General features: G+C 50.6%; 1 protein-coding gene across 1 annotated transcript in view; it reads right to left on the reverse strand.

Moving 5' to 3' along the window:
- Positions 1-420: 420 nt before the first annotated feature.
- The window catches only part of EMH_0050310 (uncharacterized protein), a gene marked incomplete at both ends in the record, with an annotated part of 2,779 nt that continues 1,938 nt past the window's right edge, over positions 421-1,261 (reverse strand). The window contains 3 exons of the mRNA XM_013496632.1: positions 421-492; positions 595-647; positions 815-1,249. Coding sequence (XP_013352086.1) covers positions 421-492; positions 595-647; positions 815-1,249 — 560 coding nt within the window. The remainder of the gene's footprint in view (positions 493-594; positions 648-814; positions 1,250-1,261) is intronic.

The raw sequence follows: 1,261 nt of genomic DNA on the forward strand, positions 1-1,261 counted from the left end.
CTCTCGCAAAGACGTCACCGGGAAACCCTCGCCCCACAGCTTAGCGTGGTACTTCACTTGCTTCAGGGCCTGCAGCAGCAGCAGCAGCAGCAGCAGCAGCAGCAGCAGCAGCAGCAGCAGCAGAAGGGGAGGAGGGGGAGGTGCAGCAGCAGCAACAGCAGCAGCAGCAGCAGCAGCAGACACAGAAAGTACAGATTCTATGAAAAGACTGCAACTGATGGGGTTAAAGTAGCAGCAGCAGCAGCAGCAGCAGCAGCAGCAGGAGATGCAGCAGCAGCAGCAGAAACAACAAAAACAAACAAACAGCAGCAGCGGAAACCCTAAACCCTAAACCCTAAACCCTAAACAGCAGCAGCAGCACCACCACCAGCCCTAAACCCAAACCCTAAACCCTAAACCCTAGACCCTAAACCCTAAACCCTAAACCCTTACAACAATTTCTTTTGTGGTGAGGTCTAGGGCCCTAAAGACAGCACCATAAGTGCCTTCAACCTAAACCCCAAACCCTAAACCCTAAACCCTAAACCCTAAACCCTAGACCCTAAACCCACCCCCTAAACCCCAAACCCTAAACCCTAAACCCTAAACCCTTACGACAATTTCTTTTGTGGTGAGGTCTAGGGCCCTAAAGACAGCACCATAAGTGCCTTCAACGTGAAACCCAAACCCTAAACCCTAAACCCTAAACCCTAAACCCTAACCCCAAACCCTAAACCCCAAACCCTAAACCCCAAACCCTAAACCCTAAACCCTAAACCCTAAACCCTTACAACAATTTCCTTTGTGGTGAGGTCTAGGGCCCTAAAGACAGCACCATAAGTGCCCTCGCTTATTTTATTTAGGCGTTTAAAGGAGGAGACAGAACGACAACCAAAGACAAGAGAAGCAAAATGTTTTTTATTTTTTATATTTATGCTGTCTTCATATTCTTCATATTCTTCTGCTGCTGCTGCATGCAGCTGCTGCGTAAACTCATCCTCATGCTCTTGCTGCTCCTGCTGCTGCTGCTGCTGCTGCTGCTGCTGCAGCAGCAAATCACCTACTTCAGATAAACCTAAGTCCTCAAGACCACCACTTGCTGCTGCAGATGGAGATATTTCTCCTGCTGCTGCTGCTGCTGCATCTGCTGCTGCTGCTGCTGCTGCTGCTGGTAATGCAGGGCCAAATGGTACCTCACCAGCAGCGTCATCGTGTGCGCTCAGCTGCTGCTGCTGCTGCTGTTCTGCTGCTGCATCTGCTGCTGCTGCTGCTGCACCATTCA

Source organism: Eimeria mitis, genomic scaffold, assembly GCF_000499745.2.
Source record: "Eimeria mitis Houghton genomic scaffold, Emh_scaff2205, whole genome shotgun sequence".
NCBI lineage: Eukaryota > Apicomplexa > Conoidasida > Eucoccidiorida > Eimeriidae > Eimeria > Eimeria mitis.